Source organism: Acipenser ruthenus, chromosome 29 (assembly GCF_902713425.1).
Source record: "Acipenser ruthenus chromosome 29, fAciRut3.2 maternal haplotype, whole genome shotgun sequence".
NCBI lineage: Eukaryota > Metazoa > Chordata > Actinopteri > Acipenseriformes > Acipenseridae > Acipenser > Acipenser ruthenus.
The window spans coordinates 22,458,064-22,484,352 of NC_081217.1; the positions used below are offsets into that span (position 1 = coordinate 22,458,064).

General features: G+C 44.4%; 1 protein-coding gene across 3 annotated transcripts; it reads right to left on the reverse strand.

Annotated features, from left to right (window-relative positions):
- Positions 1–2,203: 2,203 nt before the first annotated feature.
- LOC117965946 (venom nerve growth factor-like) lies at positions 2,204–23,583 on the reverse strand. 3 transcript variants are annotated; one of them, XM_059004321.1, is made up of 4 exons: positions 23,243–23,582; positions 16,038–16,131; positions 6,335–6,458; positions 2,205–3,412 (listed from the first exon to the last, which is right to left on the reverse strand). In XM_059004321.1, exon 4 carries the CDS (start codon positions 3,399–3,401, stop codon positions 2,730–2,732), a length of 672 nt encoding a protein of 223 aa, XP_058860304.1. In that variant the 5' UTR covers positions 3,402–3,412; positions 6,335–6,458; positions 16,038–16,131; positions 23,243–23,582; the 3' UTR covers positions 2,205–2,729. The 3 variants fall into 3 exon arrangements, with proteins under 3 accessions (XP_058860305.1, XP_058860304.1, XP_058860303.1); XM_059004320.1 differs by lacking the exon at positions 16,038–16,131; XM_059004322.1 differs by lacking the exons at positions 6,335–6,458; positions 16,038–16,131 and having other exon boundaries at positions 2,204–3,412; positions 23,243–23,583.
- Between the last annotated feature and the right edge of the window lie 2,706 nt (positions 23,584–26,289).

The window sequence follows — 26,289 nt, forward strand, 5'->3', positions numbered from 1 at the left end:
AGCGGTTTAATCATCGCACCGTTTGTAGTCAACATCCTCTTGAAAGCAAACCTCAGATCTCATGAGGAACAAAACATGCCAACAAGCTTCAAACAAATAGAAATTCCCCATAGCAAAAGCACAGCAAAGTATAATAACGCATTGTGAAAGCACGGTAAAGCACAGGCAAGCATTGTAAATCCCAGAGAGGTACGGCATAGCAAGTCCCTGTACTATACTGGTCTGTATCATTGTACTAGAGACCCACACGTCTCAAGTGTAGCATCAGCCTTGCTTCACATAGTTGGTGCCTTTGTAGACAGCGCCATCTGGTGGCAGTCAGTCAGTTCTATCAGGGCCGGTGGTGGCATTCTTTTGCGCTGCAGAAGTCGTAACGTTGAATTAATTCAATATGAAGACGCTTTACAGAGCTGAGAGAGGGGAGGTGGAGGAAAAATCCAATAAATAATGGTTGTTGGGAGGGGTTGCAGAGTTTTACCTCTTGAAGATCTTATGAACCCTGCAGGTAGTAACAGCTACATGTCTGCTGATTTCACAGTAACTTAGTGGAATTTGGACACATGGGCACAAAACTACCATTTGAAAGGTGACTGTAATTCAACAAGAACATGCACCTTTCACAGAAGACCGTGTGCATTGCTGTTCCGTTTCAATCCACTAGAGGGCACAACAACCTAAGACTTGCTGAGCGTTCAAAATTCTGAAAGGTATTGACAGATGAAGGGGCATTCAGAACAGAAAATAGGAGGCACTTTTTTACACAGAGAATTGTGGGAGTCTGGATCCAACTCCCCAGTAATGTTGTTGAAGCTGACACCCTGGGATCCTTCAAGAAGCTGCTTGATGAGATTCTGGGGTCAATAAGCTACTAACAACCAAACGAGCAAGATGGGCCAAATGGCCTCCTCTCGTTTGTAAACTTTCTTATGTTCTTATGTTCTAAGTCTCTTTGACAATCTGAAAACCAGTACTCCACTGGTTCTGATCGGCACACACCACTGCTGGGCATTCTTTACTTTGCAAGCAATGCTACCCAAAAGAGTGTGAGCCGACGCTAAAAGATAATTTCACAAACTGCAATGAGAATTGATTGCAGAACCATGGGACCACATCAGGAACCAAAAAATATATCAAGGAAAAATGAGCTGCTATGCTGTTTTGACACACTAGGAGGCACTGTTTCTCCCAGCAGAGTTGTGAAAAAGCCCCAAAGCCACCTGTACTTCTTCTCCTGCTCTTGTGTGTTTTGGATTAATATTTGTGTTCTGGGCCCCCTTTCCTCTTGGTCTTAAAGGGTAACTGCAAAAGTGTCACCTAATTAAGCTGGGCATCAGAACACAGAGAAATGGAGCTGATTCACTGCCTCTGTGGTGGTGCGGCTTCAGTTTAAAATGCCAACAAGCGAAAAGCTGAGCAAGGAAAAGAGAGAGTGTGTGGGAGAGTTAGAGCTGCGGGCTGCTGTGTGTGTGTGTGTGCGCATGTGTGTGCGCATGTGTGTGCATGCATTTGTGTGTGCATGCATTTGTGTGTGCGTGCGTGTGCACGTGTGTGTGTGTGCATGAGGCCCTACTCTGCGGCTGCGTCGAAGAGAAGCAAGATAAAAGCATCGTGCTTTTGCGTGTCTCTAGAGATTTTAACCCCCCGGAGCTTCCTGTCAAACAGCAACAACAATACCAGCAGCAGAATCCAATTAAAAACACATTTCCATGCACATTTCTGCCAGATACTGGAGCTGAGTAATGATCTTGGTGCTTGCCAGCAATACAATGTTAACCTATATACTGTGTATGCAAGCTTCAGACTGAAATTGTATATGCTGTAACCCTAACCCAAACACTAGCTCTAACCAAAGCCCTTTTCTGATACAATTGTGTACTTACATATCTCATGCAAAAAGATTGACATGTTAAGTACCTTAAGTACATTGTAACTGTGTGCAATAGCACTGTGATTATGTGTAAGTCCACATGCATTTACGAAGTGAGCACAATGTAAATACACAGGAATCAGTGTTACTGGTTGCAGAACGCTAAACCTGACTGCACTGTTTAGATCACTTGCTGTTGTTTCAATGTTGCAGATGGCTGTAAGCGGTTCCTTGGCATTAGAGACAGGGGATCATTGGCCAGAGCAGGTCTGTTTAGGGTTTGCTGATTGCTGGCTCTGGAATGAACACTTTGCAGAACGTGGGAATCTTTTTTTGTGTGTGTGTGTCACCACGACAACCGCGGAGACAAGTGCAGAAAGTAAAAAGCAAAACTGTCGAGATTTATTCAGGTAAAAGAAAGTAAACGGAACAAGTTTTCGGGTATTTTTCTATAAAGTAACGGTGTATAAGAGCGAAGATTTGTCTTTAAGTGCATTGAGCAAACATTACAGGCCTTGTCATTTATTTGAATTAGGATCACTACACTTAAAAACATATTATCGCTCCCAAATTATTATGAAACCTCGAGTAGACAAAAAAACGACCCCAGAAGCATGTACACAAGTGTTTAATAAATAACAAGGAAAAAATGCTATTTTTTTTGTAAGGATTTGTCAGATGTATAAACTTTAAATATAACATGCAGTCCTCATAACTTAAAACAACGTAACACAATAATTTACAGACTGAGGTAGGGCTGGGGAGCAGAGGGTATACGGGTCACTTTGAGTTGAGTTTGTGGTGCTGTTTCATTGGCCGGAGAGAGGGGGTTGGGGGAGGGTCCAGGGCAGTAGTCAATCAGTCAGTGTCTCCATGACTTCCTGCTAAGCACACACGCGCAGGCCGTGTTAATGCGAATGAAGCGCCACGCCACCAGCTTGTTCTCCACGGTCAGGGCGCGCACGAAGGTGTGTGTGTCGGTGCAGTAGGAGTTCCAGTGCTTCCGATCAATCCCCCGACAGCCAGCCCCGCCCTGTTTGGCGTTCCGGCAGGTGGTCTCGAAAAAGTACTGCTTGATGACCGTGTTGTTGATGTTCACCTCCGCCAACACGCTCACTTCCTGTCCTTTGATATCGGTGGCCTTGGTCTTGTCGCCCACCCAGGTGCTGACGCTGTCGCACACCGAATACTCTCCGCGGTGCAGAGCCGGATTGGCTTTCCGTTTCACCCTCGATCCCGTCGGGGCCTCCGCTCCTTCCTCCCCCGGTGGCTGAGAGCTGAACAGCACCCTGGGTGAGCGGTAGCGCCGCTTGGTGAAGAGTTTGGGGTCCACGGTGGTGCCGTTGGGGGAGTGAAGGGTCTGGCCACGGGACCGGCTTTGGTTGCTGCTGTTCCCCAGCTGTGCCATCATCGTGTGCGGCGCCCCCTGCTGCCCGGAGGAGAGTCCAGCCCCTGCCGCCTTGGCATCCCTTTCTGACTTCAACACAGCCTGGACGCCGATCAGAAACACCAGGACCAGTGTCGACGACCACATGGGCACCCGTCCTGTAGAGGACAAGACAGTTAGATACGCCTGCTAAACATGCTGTCCTTGTTACAATACAGGAATCCAGCAGTGAGCACATTTACTGCAACACCCCATTGCTTCTGCAGCTTTGTTTTTGTTGTGCACATGAAATCAAACCACTGGAACTGAAAATCTGGGAAAACTGGGAAAACTGGCCAATTAGTGATAGTCTAGTTTAACTGACGACTTTAATAGGCCCACATGTGCAATTGATTTAAAAAGAGAAAAGGAACACACAGCCACACGCATTATAAAACGCAGGAGACTGTTTAGCAGCTGTTTAAGATGCCTAATTAAAGCACAAAGTGCTCTAACATTTTTAGACATCATGAGCGCCTGTTGTTTCACTGATTACTGAGCGGAATTTGAAATTCTCACCCCCATGAGGTTTTCATGCAGGTGGGTATATAAAGGATATCAATGATAAATCTTGAGGTGTTGTAATACATGTGCACACTATGTCAGTCACTTACACCCTCTCGCCATGGCTGTACATTCACAATTCGAGCTATCAGTGTGACGGAAAAATGGATGGCCGTCAACGTGCATGTTAAAAATACTAAAATCTTTAAATTTATTTTTTGCCCAGAAATGCGCACTTTAGAGATCAAACACTTTGAAAAGCAGCCCCATAATGTAGATTATTACAACATATTAGTGATACAAAACTAAACCAAATTCTAAGCAGTTTTCTTAGACCAGTAAATGAGTTTGTTTTACAGTAAGTTGTTTCACTGGAACAAATTCTTGGCAAATCAGACTCAGAATGGAAACTGAAGAGCTTGCATTTTTGTTTGCAACATTAACAGGTTTTTTTTTTTATTCTGTTTGCCCTGGAGCAAAAACAAATCTTAGAAAACTGCTTCAACAGCTGGTCCTACTTCACCATAGACAGGTTAGCACGGTACAGTATACATTAACTTTGTATAAATACTGTGTAATGGAAAGAACAACTCACGATACAAGCTTCATGATTCTTATTACACCTATGATCGTCCTTGCGACTATGGGATATGCTATTCTTGTACAGTCACAGGCCATATCAGAGTTCACCATTGTAAATTTGCAAGGTATTTCTGCAGCGTTACCATACTTTCCCTGTGGTTATAATATGCATTTACCAGGATTTGCCTTGGTTTGCCCTGTTTGTTAATATGCTGTACAATGCCTTGCTATTTTTTACATGCTTGACCATGCTTTCCCTTTATTTGTTGTGCTTTTGCTATGGTGAACTTTCATAAGGGAGTATATGGGTCATTTAAAGAGCCAGTGGGAGAGGCTGGCAGGGTTGAAAGGTCACGTTGTCACATGATTGGAACGAGGACGGTTGATCTGGAGAGTCATCTCAAAGCAGGCAAACAGAGTCGAATGATACAAACTCCCATCGCTTTTGTATCAGTACCGTCTAGTCCTGTATCAGTTCCAGAAATGGAGGTTTCCCTTCCTGTTTTGTTAGTGTTCTGTATTTCTGGGCAGCTTCTCTCTACCAGGGGAGTGTTGCATGTTCTGTAAGTATGGGAGCTTCGTTCTGTAGGGTTAAGGTAGGTCAAAATGAAATCTGCTGTCTTGTCACTAAGAGGAGTTACAGAAATATGTCAGAAAGTGAGCTCTGCTTCAGGGTGTGCCGGCTAGTACCAGTGCAGAAGGTGTCGATCACATCGCCTCTATGATGCATTACTGAAATACCTGAATGAAGCTTCAATCAAAAGAGCCACACACTGCGATGCAAGCTATACAGTAACTGACAGGACTCCACTCGTCCATGCAGTGTGACCTCAGCAAAAGGAAAAAGCGATTTCTGACTTACTGAGGTTACTAATCGGAGTGGGGGGAATTAAAGTTTGAAACAACGGAAAGGAACTCTCACTTTGTTGCCGTAACACCCCAAACATTTCAGAGCGCGAGAGATCTCTGCACCCCGCTCCGTTGCCTGGAGAGCTTTTCGTTTAATAGTTTAATGTCACGTCAGTCTGGTTTGATGAAACGTGCACAGGCAGGCCCGGTCACCAGGGAAGTGATGTCATTCATACATTTCCTCAACAACAACTTTCCGCAGATAGAACTCCAGGCTTCTCTATTGTTACTAAATATATAGAGAACGAGGAGGAGACCACAAAACGGGAACACCTGACATAACGCTGTCATGGGGCCACTGTGGGAACTGATTTGAGGCTGTGAGCTGTTTATGTTGTTTTCAAGGGAGGGCACAGTGTGTGTGTGTGTGTGTGTGTGAGTGTGTGTATAAATATATATATATATATAGGCTTGTTTTTCTGTTGCGGTTACTTCACTTCACCCCTAGGGGTCAGCAGTAGCCATAAAAGCAACACCACACAAGACACCACACTGCCAGATTTTGTCACGAGAACATTTCTAAAGCGAGCACGGTTTCGAAATGCAGGATTGGGGGAATTCTGCCATGAGCCGATGTGCTCAGGGGTATCAGCTGAGATCCACTGGCTGCTGGCTGGGACACACAGCTCAGAGATATCCCTGCTGTCCAGCACAGACTGCTAGTAATAATAAACAACTCCTGCACAGCCAACCGCTCTCATCTTCCCTTTTTCCTCGTGGAAAACAGCCAGTTTGCCTGTGATTGTACGCCATCTTGACTGCATTCTTTGCAGATGGAATTGGTCATGCAATCTTTGCAATCTTAATTCTGATATGGAAGTCGTTCCTTTATACTAAAATCACTAGACATGCGACCTACGGTATTGTTTATGTGTGTGTGTGGTTTTGTTTTAAAAGCTGACAGAAAGTTTATATAAGGAGTTAAACCATCTCTAATACCACCCAGGTTATTACAAGTTCCAGGGGAGCAAGACTCATTCTAATCCTGTTCTGCTAGGGGGCAGAATCCACATCCGCACCCAGGTTCCCTGCATTCCCTGCCTCACCTGTGCACTGTCTCCAGGTGAAGTGTGCTCCCCGCAGGGCTCTTATAGCGAGCGTCGCGTGCAGGCAGTGTCACAGCAGCCTGCCATCGGGGCTGCCCTCTCTGAGCTGCTCTCCACACCCCGCCTGCAGAACAAGACACACGTCACAGCTCGGCATTTTATTATTCCAGCGAATGCATTCACCTTATCTGTTTTATTTCATGGTTGTAGGACTACAAGTTCCAGAATGCATTGCGGCCAACTGTCCCTCCCAAACTGTCCTAGTGAGTCTGGAGCTATGTGGTCACCCCAGGGATCGTTGTCTTCTCTTAACAGATCCACAGATGTTAATTAATAGCAGCCGGGCAGTGAATTGCAGGATACCACCTTGCAAAGGTCCCCTCTACTAGCTGTTGAAGGTCTTTGTCTCCCCCTTGTATTCACTAGTGGTACAACCAACCCCACGACTCCCCCAAGCAATCCACATATCAACCCTAACGTATGTTCTGGTGGACCAGCAAATAGCTAAAACCATGCACCAATGTCATTCTGCCCCCCTATGTCCTTCTAAAAGTTTACCATTGTATGTGTGCAGTTTTACCATGGCATGATCCTTGTACTGTTTTTCAAGGCACGATGGGGCATATTTTAAAAGACAGAGTAAAACCTGTCCTGCGTGTTTCACAAAACAAGTCATTATTGCAATTCAAGAAGTTCTCTTAGCAGGTTTCCCATGCTGATCCCATTCTTGCGCTATGCATGTCTTGCCATGTTTTCAATATGCTTTCCCATGCCTATGCCTTCACTATGCTTCATTAGACTTTGCTATGCTTTTACTATTGGAATCTATTAGGCAGGAGGTTTCAATGGCCCAACTCCACTCCACGTCTCATCTCTATTCCTGTCGTACCAACATCGTACTCCCCAACCATAGACGGATCTCATTTTACTCACTTATAAATACTATATAATATCAACATTTTAGATACTCTTAATAGATTATATATGATGTTATGAGGTATAGTAAAAAGCTCTAATTAAATCCAGCCTTCAAGGTAGAAATCAAATCTCCCACTAAAAACTTTCTGGGTTATCCAATCGCGTCCCAAAGCTGTCATTACACACATGTTTGGTTTTTAGTGCCAACAGTGAGACTTCAACCACCATCTGTTTAGCTGCTTACACTTCCCAGATGCCACTGGTGCAGTAAAACCAAGTTTACAACACTGTTTGTTCTGAGGTGATGACAAATCTGACGTAAAAAATAATATAAGAAACCGAGCTGACAAATGTTTCGGGCAACGCTTTCATCAGGGAGTCCATCAGTTCAGTGGGGGTGTTGTCAACAAAGGGTTAAACAAACATCAGGAGCAGTCTTGAGAACGCTGTGCTCGAGCGCAGCTGCAAGGAAAGGGGAATTGATAAAGCGGGGTACATCTTCTGCAGAAGAGACGTATGGTCTGTGTCTGGAACAACACTGCAGCTCATGTCATGAAATTGACAGTGTTTAGATATTGCTTGGAAAACAAAGTGTAAACAGAGTTCACAAAGTTGAGCTTCACCCCCCCCTGCCCACCCGCCCCCCCGCCCCCCCAGCTGCCTGAGTCCTCTGCTGACGACAGCCCATCCCCATACCCGAGCGCTCTCCCAGAACTTGAAGTCATTGTCTGATTTCTCTTCATAACTAGGCGCTGCATTGTTGTGTCTGACGACAAGTGGAATCAATACATGGAAACTTACTAACATAGCAATTAGTGTTGTGTGCACTCATTTGCAGATCCAATTCCTTACAGTGTTTCCCTGCATTGGTTTCAGTGAAACCTTTGCTGTTGCAACAAAATGTGACCTTACTGCTCCTCACACCGAACTACAACTATGCAATGATCAACAGTCTTACCCGTCATGACTGAAAGTGACGTGCAGCAGGGAGGTGCAGTGTGTGCAAGTGTTGTTTGTTTTTGCCCAATAAACAAACAACACTCCCTTGAATGCACCTCCCGCTGAACCGTTTCTTGTTACAGTTACAGCAATCCGGCCCTTTCCTGATTCTGCTAATGTAACAATGTCAGTCACATTGCCAGATTAGCCGAGATGAAACTGAAAGACATCCCTTAGCTTGGCAAACAGTTTCGTCATGTCTTTGTCCTGGCATGAGCTAGCTGTCACGCTCCCAGCAGCACTCCTCAGGGTAGTGTTTACAATCCCCTCCAGACTGCAGGTGCAGCACGCGCCACTGCCAGCAGCCCTTTCATCAGCTCCTGTGGGGGTGAGAGAGAGGCTGGTCTGCCAGCACACAGGGGGCGTTCTCTCACAGACAGCTCTGCTCTGGACCGCTCTACCTGACTGAGGCATCCTTGTGGATCAAGCCAATCCAACAGTGCTGCCCTGGAGGGTGATCTGTTAAGGTACTGAAGAGGCTCAGGTATTAACAAAAACTCTATCTCAGCACATGACTCCAGTCCTGTATACACAGCATTGGCTCCCTATGAAATGTTCATTTTAAGGTCCTGCCACTTACATATAAGGCATTGAATGGGCTGCTGCAGGTTACCTTAAGGACTCACTGCGTGAGTATACCCCAACACGCAATGCAAGATCTACTGAGGCAGGACTCCTCTTACCTGAAGTCAGGACTCTTACCTGTGCAGCACCACGACTGTGGAATTCTTTGCTCAAAATCTCGTTTTAAAGAATTATTTTTTTATCATGGCTTTTAATGTATCATTTTTGTAGTTGCTTGGTTGATGTTCTGTGTGGTTTTTTATGTATTCTCATGTGTTTTTGTGTGTATCCTTGTACAGCACTTGAAAAGCGCTTATAAATAAAATGTATTATTATTATTATTATTATTATTATTATTATTATTATTAAGATGATGATGATGATGATGTCTGCTTTCAAGACTGTAATGCACTTGTCCGTCTTCCCTGAATGAATTGAGCAAGTCTGGGATGAACTTGGACGACACATTCGTCATCCCGATCCTCTGCCTGCCTCTCTGCACGTATTGTGTGGAATATTAATGACTCAATGAATGTCCCTTGAGACACCTTCCAGCACCTTGTGGAGTCAAGGCTGTGATAAGGATAAATGGTGGGCCAGCCTGAAATGAGGCGCTGTGTTGAGTTCAGCCAGTTACCTCATTCTACAGCATCCCATGCCTGTCTTCAGTCCTATCTTAAACATTTGTCAGCACAGATCAGTAAAGCCAAATGCATCGTGCACAAGCTGTCAGTGTAGCCAGCTGAAAAGATTCTTCTTGTAGAGTAACGCTGTGGTGTTTGATAAAGTGCTCTTAACAAAGCCAGAAACTGTCTAGTCTTTTTCTGTTTAGAGTAAAACTGATTTTGTGCCTGGCAACATGGTTATAAACACTGTGATTCTTAGAAAAAAAAAACTATCCTGAAAGCAGTAGTTATAAAAGTTTACCACAGTATTTTTGCACTGTATGGTTTTCAGTTTTCATTGATACAGTTTACCCTGGTTTGCCACGGTTTTAAATGAGCTTCATCATTCTTTTTTTTTTTTTGATATGACGATAATGCTGGCATCTTGAAAAACGGGATCTCTTAATGAATAAAAAGCATCAATATCTGTACTAGAATGTCACCCTTGAGCTCAACATGGCCAGTCCTTGGTTTGCATGTCATTAATCTGCAGAAGGTAAATGCACTGGTTCGTGTGTTACCTGGTTTCTCTGCTACAGGTAAAAACACCTCAATGGACTTCATGCCCAGGTCCTGCACCTGTGCAGCACTGGTAATATCTCACCATGGGAGCAGTCAAACCCCCTATAGGAGTCTGCTAGTAGAGACGTAGCTTTCAATTACAATTGCATCTCTCCAGTGCAGCTTATTATTGGGTGAAGCCAGGTGACAGCATTGCAGAGACAGCACCACACAGTATCCGCGCTGGGTTTTCATACAGCGTGAAAGTATTCTGTACAGCGCAGTACACAGTGTAGAATCAACAGGCATCCACAGGGTGCCAGGTTGCCCTGTCGATTCAGATTGTAAGTGAAAAGCAGTAAATATGAGCGCAATATAAGTGCTTGTTATTACAGTACACTGGGTTCCAGGGCTCTAGTACTGGATGCGTTTCCGTCTGAAGCAGAGGTAAGCTGTAGTTTAAGAGTCTCAGGAGGGCTGGGGCTGGAAGAGGCCCCTGTTGTTAATCAGTCTTCAGAGGCCAGTGTGCAGACTGTCCTCAGACTGGGAGAGTCTTCGAATGGTGTTTAATCATGTGATGTGTTAGTGTTAAACAAGTCACTGGCTCCTGTGTGTGTGTGTGTGTGTGTGTGTACTACAATGTGGTAAACAGTATTGTCAGTCCAATTAAAATCGTCAGAGGTTACAAATAGCCCGAAGCGTGACCGATCCCAGAACACTTTCTTATTAACAGAACAGGTTGACATAGCAATCAGAGAGTTAAGCGCTGTGTAGCTTTCCTCGGGGCTTGAGTGGTTTCCAGTACAAACACTGAAAAAAAGAAAAATCCTTCAGGATTCCTTACATAGGTGCAGCCCACACTGAGCGACAGCGAGGGAAGAGATTGCCAGTATCAGCGGCTGTAGAACTGAAAGACTCACTCAAACTGAGAAACCGAAAACCGGACACTGTGCGCAGCGTTGAAATAAATATCAAGTGTTACACGTCTCCGCGTGCTGCTACAACTGTTTAACACGCCTGGAATTTTTCTTTTCATTGTTAACATACTGACGACTTTTTACACGTATAACCTGAAAGTCTGTTTCAAATGTCTGCTCTAGTGCACTGATAGTGTCAGGATTATTGCCCACATTGTCACACAGCAATAACGACCCATGATGTGGCCCGGAACAGAAAAGCCAGAGCACTTGTTGTTATGTTTTATTTTTAAGAGGACAGATCTCAAACCCCAGTGCACAAGATCGGACATTTTGAAAAGAGCTTTGAAACAGACTTGAAAGTTATACGTGTAAAAAGTGTTCCGCATGTTAACAATGAAAGGAAGCATTCCAGGCGTGTTAAACAGTTGTAACAGCACGCCGGGACGTGTAACGGTAGATTTTTCGGAACCCCACTACTTACTCTTTAAGTCTTTTTGACTATGAGTTCAGAGCTGTTCAGAAGGTTACAATGTTTAATCAGATGATAGATTTACAGCTCTTGGAATTATTAAATGCATGTGCGCTTACACATCATTACAATGTTATTATGCATAGTTACAATGCACTTAATGTGTACGTCTTTTTGCATGCTCTAACCCTAACCCTGACTCTAATCCTACCCCTGACTCTAAACCTAACCCTAACCCTTTTCTGATACAATTGTGTACTTACAAATATCCTGCAAAAAGTTTCACGTCAAGTGCATTATAACTGTGTGTAATAACATTGTAATGATGTGGAGGCACACGTGTATGATTTACTAAGTAACTGCTATGTAATTACACAGGAATTAGAGCCACTTCATGGAAAGTGTCACCCTTGTATCTCTGACCGGAACTGGAGCTGAGGATCGGCTCAGGCGAACACATTTACATCAGGATTGAATACAAGCATTTTAAATAGGATTGTGACAGGCTGATGACATTACCAATCCTAACATCAGGAAATGAACGAGAACCGGTATTCTTGTAAACTACCGTATGAATGGACAAAGGGTAGAACACAATTACAAAGATGAAATATGAACTCATTTAATAGGATAGGCGATGATGGGTGATGATGACGAGGACGTTGGCAGCCGCTAGAGATGACAGAAACCCATGACTGCTCGTTTGCTATAGTCCGTTAACCTGCAATGTGTAATTAAGAGGCTTCACGATATGCCAAAGAAGTGAAATCCTGAAGGTACGCGAGGGATTGAGCGCTGGTTCAAACGCTTTCTTCTTCAAATACATTTGAGAGCGACTCGAGGATCACGAGGAGGAAACTGACAGTTTGGAGGACCGGATCTAATCCGTCAGTACATTTTAAACCCGGTTTCGGGCACCTCGTTGCAGAAATAAGAACGTTAGCGTTACATGGTATCTTTTTGATATTGTCAGTTATAAATTCTGTTTTTTTTAACACATGAAAACATGGCAGGCAGTGTTCGTATGACTATTTGAATATTTGTCCCAGTGCCTGTTATTATAACGGAAATGTTTTGCATAGTTTGATCAGTTTTTCGTACCCTCTCGCCCAAACTGCAACACAAAGAGAACCCCACACCCTACCTTATAGTACAATAGCCGGTATATCCTAGCTGTAGCTCACAAGAACACAGTCTTGAGTGCAGGACACAAATCCAGCTTAGAGAAGTGCTTTGAGAGGTTCCAGACGTTTAAATAAATATAAGACATTTTCAAAAAATGTTTGGTTCAGCTCACAGAGTGTTCAATAAATCACTAGCATTTCTTCATAACAGTTCAAAACAAAGCCCCTCTGGTCCTGGCAAGAACAGACACATTCATACAGAAAGGACTCCAGGAAATATCTGTTAATGGCATGTTCCTAAAAACAACGCGGCAGACTAATTCACTGGCTGATTCTGTCTTTCACAGGCCTTGGTTTGAACCCTGGTCAGGGCACATGATGCCGCTGGTTCCAGCTATAGCGGAAATGATCATCAAGCAAACTCAACCACAAACAGTTTAACAACTGCCTGTCTGCTTGAGAGAGGAGCAGGACTGCATGGTTTCACAGAGCTGTGAAGGAAAGCTTCCATTACACAGTGTTGGTACAGTAGAACCTATCCTATCCCATCCTGTAAGGTACAGTACCCTCTATTAACAGACAGGCCTCTGGCATGTGTCATTCATATGCGCTGAGACCCATTGGAAGCTGATCAATGCACATTTTACTAGGGGTTTGAGTGCGCATGCTTGTGCTGTTGTCGTCGTCAACAAACACTTACTGGCAGGATCGTATTTTACTGAAGATTTTCATTTAACATTGGCAAGAGATTGCCTTACACAACGTTGGCATGGTGCAAAGCAACGGAAGGCTCTGTTTAAGAAAGCCGTCTTCTTCACGTTCCTGGCCCACTGCGCATGAAAGCGCTTTGAATACAAAGCAAAACAAACAACATACATTTTTTCATTATTTGACACAATTCAGTCTTTTGTGTATTCTGCTTAAAGAGGGTTATTGAACTACTGTGGAATCTTACAATATAAACAAGATTCAGTACTGCAACCCAACCCCTCAGCTCTAACCACTACCCTACAACCCAGCCCCTCAGTGCTAACCACTACACTACACTGCCTCCCTCCCAGTCCATCAGCTCTATCCACTAAACCACACTGCCTGCCTGCAGCTCAGTGTCTGTCTCTTCTCTCTCTCTGTGAGTCTCCCTTCAGTATGTCTGTCTGTCTGTCTGTCTGTGAGTGTTCTTCAGTGTGTCTGTGTGTCTGTCTGCGAGCGTTCTTCAGTGTGTCTGTCTGTGAGTGTTCTTCAGTGTGTCTGTGTGTCTGTCTGCGAGCGTTCTTCAGTGTGTCTGTCTGTCTAAGAGTGTTCTTCAGTGTGTCTGTCTGTGAGTGTTCTTCAGTGTGTCTGTGTGTCTGTCTGCGAGCGTTCTTCAGTGTGTCTGTCTGTGAGTGTTCTTCAGTGTGTCTGTGTGTCTGTCTGCGAGCGTTCTTCAGTGTGTCTGTCTGTCTAAGAGTGTTCTTCAGTGTGTCTGTGTGTCTGTCTGTGAGCGTTCTTCAGTGTGTCTGTCTGTCTGCGAGCGTTCTTCAGTGTGTCTGTGTGTCTGTCTGCGAGCGTTCTTCAGTGTGTCTGTGTGTCTGTCTGCGAGCGTTCTTCAGTGTGTCTGTCTGTCTGTGAGTGTTCTTCAGTGTGTCTGTGTGTCTGTCTGCGAGCGTTCTTCAGTGTGTCTGTCTGTCTGCGAGCGTTCTTCAGTGTGTCTGTGTGTCTGTCTGTGAGCGTTCTTCAGTGTGTCTGTGTGTCTGTCTGCGAGCGTTCTTCAGTGTGTCTGTCTGTCTGTGAGTGTTCTTCAGTGTGTCTGTGTGTCTGTCTGCGAGCGTTCTTCAGTGTGTCTGTGTGTCTGTCTGCGAGCGTTCTTCAGTGTGTCTGTCTGTCTGCGAGCGTTCTTCAGTGTGTCTGTGTGTCTGTCTGCGAGCGTTCTTCAGTGTGTCTGTGTGTCTGTCTGCGAGCGTTCTTCAGTGTGTCTGTCTGTCTGCGAGCGTTCTTCAGTGTGTCTGTGTGTCTGTCTGCGAGCGTTCTTCAGTGTGTCTGTGTGTCTGTCTGCGAGCGTTCTTCAGTGTGTCTGTGTGTCTGTCTGCGAGCGTTCTTCAGTGTGTCTGTCTGTCTGCGAGCATTCTTCAGTGTGTCTAATATAGTGCAATATTTCACTGCGGTTAGGTATATATATATACACACACACTCAAGAGGCTTGGGAATGTTACCCAGTATTTATATAGAATATAAAAACTATGCTGTGTATGTTATCTTGATGATGATAAGCAATGTAAACACTTCATTAAGTAAACAACAGGACAGCTGTTTAAACCATATCTCACATGTGGTCACCTACCTTTCCCGCTGCAGCCCAGCGCTTAACCACTGAGCTACTCAAACCACTACCTTCCACACTGCAGCCCAGCGCTTAACCACTGAGCTACCCAAACCACTACCTTCCACGCTGCAGCCCAACGCTTAACCACTGAGCTACCCAAACCACTACCTTCCACGCTGCAGCCCAGCGCTTAACCACTGAGCTACTCAAACCACTACCTTCCACGCTGCAGCCCAGCGCTTAACCACTGAGCTACTCAAACCACTACCTTCCACGCTGCAGCCCAGCGCTTAACCACTGAGCTACTCAAACCACTACCTTCCACGCTGCAGCCCAGCGCTTAACCACTGAGCTACTCAAACCACTACCTTCCACGCTGCAGCCCAGCGCTTAACCACTGAGCTACTCAAACCACTACCTTCCACGCTGCAGCCCAGCGCTTAACCACTGAGCTACTCAAACCACTACCTTCCACGCTGCAGCCCAGCGCTTAACCACTGAGCTACCCAAACCACTACCTTCCACGCTGCAGCCCTGTGCTTTCACAAACCGAGCAACTCAAATCCACTGATACCACTGCAGCTGACCACTGTGCTGCCATTGTCCTATCAAAAAGAACCACTGCCATTGAAATGTGTTGGCTCCTCAGCTTGTGTTCTGTAGTCTAAGCAGTCCTTCTATACCTTCTGAACAAGCTATCTCCATTCTTGGCTCCACTCAAAACCAACCATGACAATCTGCAGTAAGTGCCAGGGTTGTGAACCTCCACATTGAGTGTGCTTTCTCTCATTTACACTGCTTGAAGCTGACAGAGAAACTTGTAACAATGGCTACAGTGTTCGCTATGAGCCGGAGGGCTTTAGAGCTGGCTAGTGAAGAGACGTCTCTCTTGTCTTCTCAACCACAGCACAGAACTTACAGCGAAATCAGACTGGATCAAAATCCGTCTGTCTGCCTGCCTGCCTGCCTGTCTGTCTATCTGCCTGCACGCCTGACACACTGTCTGTACAGCACGTCAAAATTCATCAGTTAGGTATGGCATAACTTACAGAAAAATGCAATTTAACACACACCCTGATACTGAGAAGGTAGCGTGGGACTGCAGAGGAGTACCAGCAGGCTTTAGTGATCCGTCATCTTCAAATGAATTATAGAATCAAGTATTCATTCGAAGTCTCATAAAAAGTACAGATATATAATGTCTATAAAGTACGTATACATTTATATCTATAAAGTTTCCAAACCTTTTTATCAATCTAGGAGTAGCGGTTGGGCACAGACAGTGATTCTTCAGTGTTGAAAGAGTGCTGACTGTCTGGCTGCCCAGGATTTCTGCTCCTGCAGAGAATGAAATGTTTTTACTTCAGCTGGGGTGATGATGGCTTTGCTGTGTTATAGATTAGATAACCAACAGGATGGCATCAAGCACGCTGTCATCTGCAGGAGGTGCACTGAAAGCAAAACCTGTTAATGGAGCTTCGCCTCTTAATGTGACAACTTTCCATTAGATCTCCATTCCAGTCCTGAGGGCACGTGAGGTTCTAATGTCAAGATGCTACGGGTCACCACCTCAGCACAATTCTGCAGCAAGAGCCTCGCGTTTAACAGACAACCAGACAGGACTAGATTGTTGTTCTTTATTGTAGTTTTTCTTTTCCGTACCACAAACCCTGGACCCGAGTGATACTCTGAAATGTCTCTTTAATATTGACAGCAGTGCTGTTATTAAAAGTCTCCCAGTGGTGAACCGAAACACTAGAATTAATTCCCAGCCAATTATTGTTGGGAACCATTCCAGTTAGTGCCGGTGATCCTTGTTAAGGGTACTGCATGCTGAAGATGCCATGCTGTCTTACAGGAGGCACACCTGTCCAGTCCACATGGCTTGTGTGCAGCACACAAGAAAGATTTGGGGAGTTATGTCATTAGTCTCTCCCAATTGTGATGCTGTTTGCTGACACAATGCCTCTTAAGAGTGGCTTCGTTCTGCAGAGAGCAATGGCTACATATACGCAAACCAAAGGAATAAAAACTCTTTCCAAAGTTAATCCAATGTTTGGCTTGAACTCTGCTGTTATGTCATGTTATCTGAAACTGAAGCCAAACGTCTGTCCAGCCCCCACGTTCTAAATACAGCACAGGCAATACAGATGTCGTAAAGGGAAAATCGCATTTCTGAACCCTAGTGTAATCTCTCTTGTCGATTCTCCCTGTCTTGTGTGTCGAAGCACACTCACAGAGTTTGTTGTACAGTAATAAAGGTGTGGGATTGTTTGGGTGTTTTACGGATCAGGCCTTTTAAATATATTCTGCTTCTGCTATGTTTTTGTTAAACGCTGCTGGTGTTGTAATGGGGTTGCAATTGGATTGTATCAGGTTTTACCGTTGAATTGCCTGCACAATAAAAAGGGTTTTGTCACACGGAAGATTTGATTTGTGAAATGCATTATTCAGCGTATATTCTGTACAAAATTAGCATGTTGATTCTGTAAGGTTTTAGTACATTTGTTGCTTAATTAAACTTGAAGTGGACTGTTGAAAACACCACTGACCCCAAACCCGTTGTGTGGATGCATCCAGAATCAATACAAGCCTTTCCAAAATATTATTCATCCATCTCAACTTACACTTACCAGCGCCCCTGTTGAAAAAGTGAATTGTCTCTTCTCTACAAAAGACAGGAGCAAACATCTCTACAGTGTCTGTCAACGCCTCGAACCTGGAAAGGGGATCAAAACTTTTAGACTGGCCAGCTTTCCAGCCTGGAAAAGTGATCTAGAAAATATTGGAGCTGCTCATCTGTCAACCTGCAGAATTCCAGATTCCAAATTCCAATTCCAAATGAAATGTTAACTTGTAGACCTGTCAGTGTACATTGCTGGACGCCTTTGATTCAGCATGTTGGAACACAGCTGCAAAAACAAAGGACATCTGCAAAATGCAAATGTTTCCCCACAGTAAAAGTATAGCAAAGTGTAATAAAGTATAGCTAAAGCACGCTGAAGCATAGACACGCTTGTAAAATAGGTTTATGAGGTTTGAAAATATGTCATTGTAATAAATGTCAATGCAAAGTTTCATAAAATGTGAGATTCAGAACATGATCATTGCATGAAATGGCAAGTCAAAAGATCCTCCAAAAATATTCCTTTTTAGCTTGCGTTTGACTGAAGATTTTCAACACTAAAAAGGGTTGTAAAAATAATAGCGTGGTAAAACCTTTCACATGCTTCCTTCGATGTTCCCTCCCACTCAGGATGCATCTGTTTCTGATCCCGCACAGCATACCAACAGGAATCTGAACGTTTTCCTTTGGACGGCAGACACAGGGGGTGTTTTACTTTCATTACCTAATAGACGACTACTGTAGTGTATGTCAGAAACTGTAAAAGATACAGAACTCCATGCAGTGTTTAGAAGAAACACATTACTTTACCTTCGCTGTATCCCTGTTGGCTGAAATACATTGGTCTCTAATTCCTGTGTATTTACATAGTGGTTACTGAGTAAATACACAAGCACTTACACATAATTACAATGTTATTACGCACAATGTACTTAATGTGTCAATCTTTTTGCACGACATATGCAAGTACACAATTGTATCAGAAAAGGGTTATGCAAAAAAAATGAGAAATTAAGTGCACTGTAACTCTGCATAATAACATTGCAATTATGTGTACATAGCCAGGTATTTACTAAGTAACTACTATGTAAATACACAGGAATTAGACACTTCATGGAAAGTTGTACAGACTGCAGTGTGTAAGCGATTTGTTGCAGATGAGACACCGGTTTACTGCTGTTTTCAGTGAAAACTCTTTCGTCTCTGTCTGGTTAAAAGCCTCATATGTTTGTTTATTACTCATGAAGGATTTACTCAATGCCATTGTCTCCACGAAACGAACGAGCCCTTAATTCAAAATTATGAAATTTACTGTCAACTGCACATCTGGCTTTCACTTGGTGATCGAAACACACAGGCAGCAGCGAGCGGTGTCGAAATTCAACAAGGGATGAAATATCCTAGCAGTGAACATGCAGGCTCAAAGAAACAGCAGAGAGAGCGAGAGAAGAAAGAATAATTAACTCTGATCAATAGTTAATCATTCGAGCTGCAAAGTGTGCGTCGCCCAGCATTTCAGCGGGAGCCGCCCCAGAACCTCCCGGGAGCCACACCGGAACCTCCCGGGAGCCGCACCGGAACCTCCCGGGAGCCGCACCGGAACCTCCCGGGAGCCGCCCCGGAACCTCCCGGGAGCCGCCCCGGAACCTCCCGGGAGCCGCGTGCGTCTCGCGAGCCGTGGTTTGACCACCTGGTGTAGACAATGAATCAGCTGGTACCTCTTACACACTATGAGTCCTGATTTAGGAGCCCTTCTGTCCTCTGTGGTGTTGCACTGCAAGCTTATTGGGAGGCTATTGTGCTTATCCTTAATAAGCCTGAAGGCACTGAGTCATTCTTAAATGAACACGCTCCACTGCTTCCCTACAGAAGCTTTGAGATGACCTCGACCTTGCTGTGTGGTCGGCATTGTCTACTCTGACCCTTAGAAATGTATACTGGAGAGTATTACTATTCAACTGAATCCAGCTAGTGCAGCACATTCAGCACTTAATGGCACAAACTTATCAAAAATGGGCTAGTAGTTATTCCCCTGGCCGTGGAAATTGTATCCAATACATGCAATTAACAGCAGTACTGTGTAATGAAGCTTCGCTTTTAAGCGTGCCTGATAACTGATCTCCATGCGTGTTCATTAGGAGCCCTTTAACCCAAGGAGTGTGACAGACCCTGGTAAGTGAGCAGGGGGGTATGCTAGCAGCGTGTTCGTTACGAGCTCTTGACCCTGGTAAGTGCGCAGGGGGGTATGCTAGCAGCGTGTTCGTTACAAGCTCTTGACCCTGGTAAGTGAGCAGGGGGGTATGCTAGCAGCGTGTTCGTTACGAGCTCTTGACCCTGGTAAGTGCGCAGGGGGGTATGCTAGCAGCGTGTTCGTTACGAGCTCTTGACCCTGGTAAGTGAGCAGGGGGGTATGCTAGCAGCGTGTTCGTTACGAGCTCTTGACCCTGGTAAGTGAGCAGGGGGGTATGCTAGCAGCGTGTTCGTTACGAGCTCTTGACCCTAATAAGTGCGCAGGAGTGGGGGTGCTAGGAGCCCTCACTTGATGACAGGCTGGAGGGGGCTTGTGATGATGGAGCAGGTTCTTGTTTAGTCTGATCATTTCCTCTGCCAGTGAAGAGCTGGTGACAGCCTGTCTGTCTGCACTGGGCTCCTAATAAGACTCATTATTACGGGTATACATTAATATATACAGCAGTGCATCACCCATACAAAACTGTTAGCACACTATTACACATCATACTATCAGCAGAGCCAAGCAATCTATCAGAAACTACGAAAACTGCAAGATAATTTCATAACACCAAAGCCACCTTCCTGCTGTGTAATCTAAATATATATATATATATATATATATATATATATATATATATATATATATATATATATATATATATATATATATCATGCCGTCTGCCTGGTTAGAAAAGGCACACTTTTTTGTGTCTGTTGCATGCAATCTGTTTTCCACTTTTTTTTAAATCTTTCTACAATTGATTTAGTCTATCTCTGTAGCATGGTACAGCTGTCTGTGTGCCCGCCTGCCTGCCTGCCTGTCTGTCGGACTGTCTGTATGCCTGTCTGTCTGTCGGACTGTCTGTCTGTCTGTCAGCCTGCATGTCTGCCTGTATTTCCTTCTCAGTTTCTTTGTCCATTTCAGTACCTGTGAATACAGATTGTGGGATTAACTACAGAAATATTTACCTGAGAAGTGAGCCCTTGGCTAAAGTATGAGTGGGTGTGACGAGGGCTGCTCCCTACTTAGACAAGAAAACAAGCCCATAGAGAGCTGTTCTAATACAGTCTCCCCTCCTGTCCCCCTCCCTTTTATTCCTTTCCCTCTATATCTCCCACTTTATCTTCTCTCTACACCTCCTCTCTCTCCCCTCTCTCTCTACCCCTCCTCTTTCTCCCTTTTCTCTCTACCCCTCCTCTCCCTTCTCTCTCTCTACCCCTCCTCTCTCCCTTCTCTCTCTACCCCTCCTCTCTCCCTTCTCTCTCTACCCCTCCTCTCTCCCTTCTCTCTCTACCCCTCCACTCTCCCTTCTCTCTCTACCCCTCCTCTCTCTCCCTTCTTTCTCTACCCCTCCTCTCTCTCCCTTCTCTCTCTACCCCTCCTCTCCTCTCTCCCCTTTCCCCTCTCCTCTCTCTATCTACCCCCTCTCCTCTCTGCTCTCTCTTCTCTCCCCCTATTTTACACGGTGGATCTGATTTCATAATTAAGAGGTTCCATGCTTTGGTGAACAATAACAACATATTAAACCAGCAGTAAAAACAGTGGTAATACCTCCATCAGTCATTATACATGGTTATATACTGTAGTCTTATACAGTGTGTGTGTGTATATATACGTATATATGAACATAATTTAGATCTTCTATTTAACATCATGTAATCTAAGAAGCTACACAATGACTTCGCAAAAGTCTACTGGCAGTCATCATAGCAGTACAGTATTTCATGTTAGATTTTGAAATGTCACATTTTTTAATTTGTCAGTTTTTTGTTAAGTATGTGGAAAACTCCAAAGCAGTGTGTAATTCAATATGTTAACGTAACATTATTCCGCAGGGTTGTGCAAGACTTTTGGCAGGAGCTGCAATTGCGGTCTGCTTATTGTGTTTTCTTGGGAGATACACCATTTTTAAAATGATTTTGTTTTGGGTTTTTTTTCAATTCTGAAAAAATGGGTTTAAACTTGGCACTGACTGCAAAATATCAATTCCATTCTCAATGTGAGCTTTCAAGTCACCATCCCCAACTCGATATCATTACAAATACTTTATTAATACTTCAATTACAGAGTGTTTATGGATTATCCTAAATGCAGTGACAACGTCTGCAAATGATTTCTAAAAGTAGATTCTTACATCACGTTCAAATTAGCGTGGGGTTCAGCATTTTACAGATGGGGTTTTCAAACCCGGAGCCGCACACTAAAAACCGCCATGTCTCTTTCACTCGCCTTACAGCCTTCCCAGCCAGGCTAGTAGCCCTTGTTATCTTTATATTCCTTCTGCACTTCAAACATGAATCCTGGGCTAATCTTGAGGGGCTCATGCCATAGACTAAGGCCTGGAGTATGAGTTTGTTTTAGCACTCCACAGACCGTCCCCTGAACGCATCTCTGGTGGGTTAAAACTCTCGTGACAATGGCTGCTAACCCCTTCTCTAAAACACCTCATAAACTGAAGGTCTGAAACGTAACGCTACAAGTGAGCCACAAAGCAAGGGAGAAAAAAAAACAGTCCCGACTTCAAACACCCTATTTCTGCTTAAGCCCCTTTAACTAGAACCAGGTGGAGCCAGCACAAGACTACGCTGTGAAGAGAGCAAGACAAACACTATGGAGATCACAGCCACAGACTCCCCTTAAATTGTAACGCACATTAGTGATACCTAATACCCGACTGCACACAATCAGTCACACTTTGAGTCATAATCAGAGTGAATTCCTTCAGTTGGTAACAATTAGCATCACATGCAAGATACACATCACATGCGTGTAATATGAAATCAATGGCAAAGCATGAAAAAGATTCAGGATAATTGCATATGCTTTTGCAATCAGGGACACTATACTATAGCATTCATTTTGGCATGGAAATGGTATACGCTGGCTGAACTGCAGTCTTGAGAAACAGTCTTATATTTTAAAAAAAATATTCACAAAGAATAATTGAACAGTGCTGACATTAGCTTCTGTGGCATGTATTATTCCATCGCTTGTCCGCATTCTCACATAGTTCATTATTGTTGTCCTGTTTTGGAAAAGCACCCAATTCATATAGAGTCTGAACTTGTGTAAAATACAGAGGTCTGTTGTTGGAGTGCTGCTTTTTTTAAGTACGGGTTCCTGTCTCAACAGCAACTGGTATCCCGCAGGGAAGCTGCTGCTGGTGTCGCGGTAATGTGACTGCTTTAAACTGTGTGGCTACGTCTTTAAACTTTGTGGCTACCTCTTTAAGAGTGGCAATTTCAAACAGAAGGTGCCAAATCATTCTACAGGAGTAGCAGCGGTACTGGTTTCTTACTGAAACTTTGACAAGTTGGAACAAATAGACATTTACTGTATGAACATGTTAACTTATATTCTGTTGAGTGGATTTTGGTGCAAAACCTGATCAAAAAAAACAAACGAAAACACACTGTACTGTAAGTCTATAATATAGTGTACAGTATATCTTTTTTAAATGTAGGAGTCCTTGCAAATGTGCTGTAAAAACATCTGACAGGTAAATGATTGCATTTTTGACAAGCCTTCCCTTTCACACACACGCACACACAGGTAAATACTGGTTAGCAAACACCTTCAAAGTTACCTACCTCAGTTTTCCTTCCCTTCTCCAGCCAAGACTAAGGTCCACAGGTGCAGTAATCCCTGGTCGGTTATCCGAGTGCTTCCCCAAGACTTTGTTCTTGTTTTTGTGTGTGTGGAAAGGCCAGACTCAGCCATTCACTTTCACACTCAGCCCCAAATTGCCTGCACTGAAACTTAGTCAGAGGACTCCTAGTGTCATTCCGCTCTCTGTAGGATCCCTCAGGTCTTAGTGCCTGCCTGCCTCCCTGCCTGCCTGCCTACGCTCAACCATTACACACAACAAGGGCCTGGACATGGGAGTTAAGTAGTGAAAGCCTTGCATTAACACTCTGCCTGGTGTAAGTAATAGCTGGTTCAAAACCTATTAAAACAACATGATTAACTTTAAGCTAAACTGTAAAATTACTGTGCAAAATGACCAGAATTCCTCTGTATTAAGCCGCTAATAAACATGAACTCCACATAAACAGGCACTTATTTTAATGTGAGGCCCATTAAACAGCTCAAAGCTGGCGCACTCTCTTTCTCAACACGATGCCTGCTGGCACAGTAAAACCAGGCCCCCTTTTCACAGCTTCTTTTGACGGCTGTCTTGTCTACTGCCTGTCGATTCTTTAGTTTGAACAACGGAAAAACAGGAAATATGTATCTCGTTACAAATGTGCGTTTTATTTCGCAAGAAGTGTAAACTTTCTTTTCAAAAGTGGTTTGTGCCAGACGCAGAGTGATTTGTTTTCTGTGTACAAGACAACATGTGGGAAAATGTACTGGGATCATGTATGTGTGGGACACTGAAAGATCTATAATCGAGACATCGGACTTTAAAGTAACCAGAGGTACCAGAGACCAGCCCTCCTGGAACATCCCTTCAACTAAAAAAGGGGTTCTAAAAAACAAATCCATATTTTAACTTTTGAAATATTGCAATACCCAGTATACATTTATCGGGGAAAGTGGTAATTTGTATACAGTCCCTTACTGCTTGTCATGCTTACAATTTGGAGATGCTCCCTTGCCAGACAACACGGTATCTTCCTATCCAAACGAAAGTCTCGAGTTAAAATCATTAAGACGTGCTTGCTCTTGCACACAGTAATTACAGGAAGAGAAAGTGCTGGGCAGTGCGACGGTTAAAGCTGGTCAGGTGGAATGACAAAAGCATGTTACAGGTACGCCTGCACCTGTGCACACAGTCTGCTGCAGACGCATTGAGTTCCATGTGCTGTCACGACTGCCTGGGTTACAATTCAAATGGAAAATCACAGGAACGAAATCGGAATAGCAGATATCAAATTGTGGACAAACGCCTGCAATGTGTAGCTCACAAGTGAGGGCTTTCTTATGGAGAACAGAATTCACTGCAGCTGTCCGCTGTCTGTCTATGGAGGCCCTTGACAGTGCTATGGCGGGTGATTCTGTGTTCTTGCATCCAGTGCATTCTATGTGAGTTTTTCTCATAATACTGAACTTCTGGTAGTAAGTGTAAAAAATAAAAAAATAAACCACTTAAAGTTAATCTCTGTTCTGTTGGGATTGCACAGTGTTCATCACAGGTGGTACATTCACCAGTTAACTGCTGTAGTCTGCTTTGTTAGACTGCTTCCTTCACCTCTTTACAAGGCTGCGGTGCTGAAAGAGTTAAACATTAGGAAACGATGAGACACAATAACAATTACCTTCGAGGCATTTTTAATGTGCATTTTCCTGTGTTGAACTGCTGTCCGACCACTTGGCTAACAGGTGTAGGACCCTGACCAGCCCCTAGGGGGCGACCCAATGGAGAGCCTGGTTTGAGATGGGCAGGAAGGCAGTGCTGCAGTTTCTAGGTAAAAATCGTGAGTTAGTCAGAGCATTTCTGACCTCTTTGATGCCATTGATGATGCAACAGCTTGACTGGAACATTTAAAGCTTCAGAATACTTCAGGGATACTTCTTTATGAACTCAAAGACGAGGTCCACATCCTTGTGAAATGCGGATTGAAAGTGTTTTTAGTCTAGGTAAAATAGTGTGTTGTGTGCAAGAAAATCCACTCTACTTTACAATACATATTAACCTGTACAATAATGTCTTGCTGTTTAATTTCTCAATGTGCCTCATTTTGAACATTACCACAGTGGTGTGCATGGTGTTTTTGCAGATTCCCCATGCTGTTGGAGTAATCATCCGGAAGGGTACATTGAGCGCTAGGGCCCAGTGGTTGCGCGTCTTGTCCTCTCTCTTCTCGCAGTGTTAAGGCTGTGTCACTTACTCAGCTGCCTCCAATGCTCCGGGCAAAACAGGGAGTTTTCTTTTGCAGATCCAGTGAGGAGTGGAGAGTTCCTGCTAACACAGCATGACTAGAGAAGCCAAGTTAGGAGCTCAGGATGTTGTCAAGATTAGTCACTGTGAGAAATACAGAAAGTATGCAGAGAAGGGGAGACCTGGCACCCCACTGACTAAGTTATGAGTAAGGGAGATTCCCAGACTGCTCCCACCTTCACTTTCACACATAGAGAGGGGGGTGACAGTGCGCTTCGCAAAGCGAGTTTGCAAAGAATCGTGCATTTTCAACACAGCTTGATAAGGGGCAGTGGAAGCCCAGTTGCTGTAATCCAGGGCAGGCTTGAGGGTTGGGAGAGAGGGGAGCAGCGACCCAGATTCAGAGCTGACAGAACGGAAGCATCAAGTTGTTTGCCATGTCTGTTTATTCCCCGTCTGCCTCTGGTTTGTCCTCCTAAAGCAATTACCGCTGCTTCCTCACCTAGGAAGCACAATGAGCCCTGTCCAGGTGATTGCGCCTGTCCTCCTACATCCTCGCTGAATCAGCTAGCTGACACATCACCACTGTCTCCTCACTCAATGGCACTGATGCTTGCGACTCCCACAGAGCCTTTATGCAGTCAAGGCCACGCAGCCCGCTCAAACAGCACGGCAGCTCACATTACACATCACCTCTGCCCGTGGCACTTTGTTCACAGCGATTAGCGTGGGTGCTGAATGAAATGACTGGGGGTGGCTTTGAAAAGGAGACTTTTAACAGCCTGCCGACCGACACAGAGGCAGTCCGGAGAC